Source organism: Didymella exigua (genome assembly GCF_010094145.1).
Source record: "Didymella exigua CBS 183.55 unplaced genomic scaffold M421scaffold_60, whole genome shotgun sequence".
NCBI lineage: Eukaryota > Fungi > Ascomycota > Dothideomycetes > Pleosporales > Didymellaceae > Didymella > Didymella exigua.
Window position 1 is genome coordinate 1 of NW_022984834.1, and position 2,486 is coordinate 2,486.

General features: G+C 57.2%; 2 protein-coding genes across 2 annotated transcripts; both read right to left on the minus strand.

Moving 5' to 3' along the window:
• Positions 1 to 22: 22 nt before the first annotated feature.
• M421DRAFT_10224 (uncharacterized protein) lies at positions 23 to 1,134 on the minus strand (the record flags this gene model as incomplete). Its single annotated transcript, XM_033586748.1, has 3 exons — positions 23 to 309; positions 364 to 729; positions 787 to 1,134. Coding segments are annotated over 3 exons (1,001 nt in total), but the record flags the coding sequence as incomplete, so codon positions are not given.
• Positions 1,135 to 1,437: 303 nt separating this feature from the next.
• M421DRAFT_77157 (uncharacterized protein) lies at positions 1,438 to 2,061 on the minus strand (the record flags this gene model as incomplete). The annotated part of the gene is made up of 1 exon (XM_033597293.1): positions 1,438 to 2,061. One exon carries the CDS (start codon positions 2,059 to 2,061, stop codon positions 1,438 to 1,440), a length of 624 nt encoding a protein of 207 aa, XP_033443022.1.
• Between the last annotated feature and the right edge of the window lie 425 nt (positions 2,062 to 2,486).

Sequence of the window (2,486 nt, forward strand, 5' to 3'; positions counted from 1 at the left end):
GCCGCTGAGCATGTTTGCGTACCCTAAGAAGTTGCCGTTGCTTGTAGTGTCCCCTGCGGCGTCTGCGCTGACTACGACAACAGCGGCCGGGCTGCTCTCGCCGTGCTTCCACTCCATGCAGTCGATGCCGCACTTCTGCATCCGGTCTACTAGATCCTCAATGAGCGCTCGGTACGGCACCACGACCACCGTCACCCCAGCGTCGTCCATGCAAGCCGGCACGCTAAACAGCAAGCTCTTGCCTCCACCGGTCGGCAGCACGACGACAAGCGGCGTCTGCCCATCAATTACTGCGTGCAGCGCTAGCTCCTGCTCTGCGGATCAAAACCCAACGTCCTGCTGACCAAGCACTTGCTGCATTACCTTGCGGACTGCCTTCTCTTTCTTGTCTCTATGCAGCAACGCGGCTTCCCTGCCCTGATTATCCTTATTCCTGTCATCGTCATCGCTGTTGATGCCACTGCGCCCACGTTTCTTCGCCCTCCTCATCAGATTGATGTTGCCCATCCAAGTCCACTGCGGCGCTGCCTGCTTCCTATCCAGCCCTAAGAAGCGGTGCCACATCGCGCTGAGCGGACGGAACGCTTTAATCAAGCGCACGCTGAGATGCTTGACAATGTTAATTAGCACGCTGTAGTTGCCCACTCTAATTACTGTCGTCCTTGCGTTCTGCAGCTCCATCACGTCCTCCCCATCCTCGTCTACCTCAGCCTCGTCCACCTCGCCAACCTTGTCTTGATAGCCCTTGCTGAACCGCTCGCCTACGACAACTCAACCGATGCCAACAGCCGCGTGCCAGTAGTCGAGCGTGTGCAGCGGCACTCCCAGCCTCTTGCCAGTCTCTCGCCTCAGCGCTCGCGTCAGTCGATCAGTCCCCCACGGGCCCTGCTCGTCCGCCCACACGTAGTCGCTGAAGCTGCCGCCGAGCACCTGCACGGTGAGATACTCACGGAACGGCTGCAAGTACGCCAAGTACAGCACCATCACCTGCCCTAGCCGCGGCGGCAAGAAGCGCGGCACCACCTTCGGCTTGTCCCACTGCGACTGCGACTTGTGATAGCAGACGACCATCATCACCTGTCCGTCCATGACGAAGATGTTGCGGTCCTGCAGCAGCCCGTTGCGGTGCCGCATTGTCGTGATCTCTGACCCTCTGCCTGGCTGTCTAGACGTCGTGTGCACGCAGACTATTAGCAGCATCAAGAAGCGGTCCACGCAACGCAAGTATCGCTTGACATGCTTCACGTTCTACTGCCCTTCGCTTGACTGCAGTCTGCGGCCCTGCTCAGTCTGCTTAGCCTGCGTCAGCATCCACTCTAGCTTGTCCTGAAGACTATTGTCACAGTGCTGCACAAAAGACACGCCCTGCTGTTTAAACGTGACGTTGTTAACAAGTATATCCAGCTTAACAGCAAACTGCTCTTCTGCCCTTGTCACCTAGAACAGTTCCTCCCACAGCATCTGCTCTGCTTCAGACACCATGTCCTGCGCCATCTTGCAGAAGCAGCTGATGTAGATCCGCCAGCCGTGCAAGTAGAAGATCTTCTTGTCCTTTGACCAGTACGCGTTGCCTAGGTTGCCGGCCGCCAGCGCGACGTACTTGCCGTAAGCCAGCAAGCTGAGCGCCTCGCTCATCGGGCTGTACGAGCCGTCCGACAGATACTTCTCTCTGTGCTCCAAGAAGCGCTCACGATCCTCGTCAGTCTGCTCATCGCAGCACGCAGATGGGAGCAACTTCTCCACGCTAAGCACGCGCATGCAGTAGACTACGCCTGCTAGCATGTACAAGTAGTTCTTTGCTGTGCGCAAGCAATTTGTGTTGCTGTTGATGCCCAGCACAGCGAGAAAGTGAATAAGTCCGCTGCTGAACAGCTTGTCACCTGTTGTCGTGAAGAAGAATGATGTGAGCAAGTTTAGCAGCACTTTAAGCTGAGCGTCGCGCTGAGCGCTGCGCTGCGCTTCGTCATCAGCGTCAGCATCGCGGTCCAACATCTCCCACAGTGTTACTACGAGCTCCTTCTGCTCAACTGTCCAGCAGAACAGCTCTTGCGCGTCTTTCATCAAGTCCTTCTCTCTTCGGCCGCTGCTTAGGACGTTTGCCAGTTAGCTGCTGTCAGCATCAGAGAAGTCGTCGTCGTTGTTCTCTTCCTCTTCTTCCTCTTCCTCTTCCTCTCCTTCTAAGCCATCCTTGTTGCCCTCATCATCTTCGTCGCTGCCCTCGTTGCCGCCTTCCTGCGCCGCCATCCTTGCCTCTGCGTCAGCCACGAAGCGCAGAGCGTAGCAGACAAATTTGACCATGTAGCCAGCGTAGCAGGCCTAACTCTCTGGGTTCTGTAATCAAGCTATAGGCCGCTGATCAATCTCCTGTCGCTTCGCGCTCCTCAGCCACCGCCTTGTCTCTCGCGCAAGCGTCGACAGCCCCTTGACGCTTCTCTCCACCAGCAGCTCCGTTAGCTTCGCTGCCCGCCGCAGCTTCTCCTCACCTC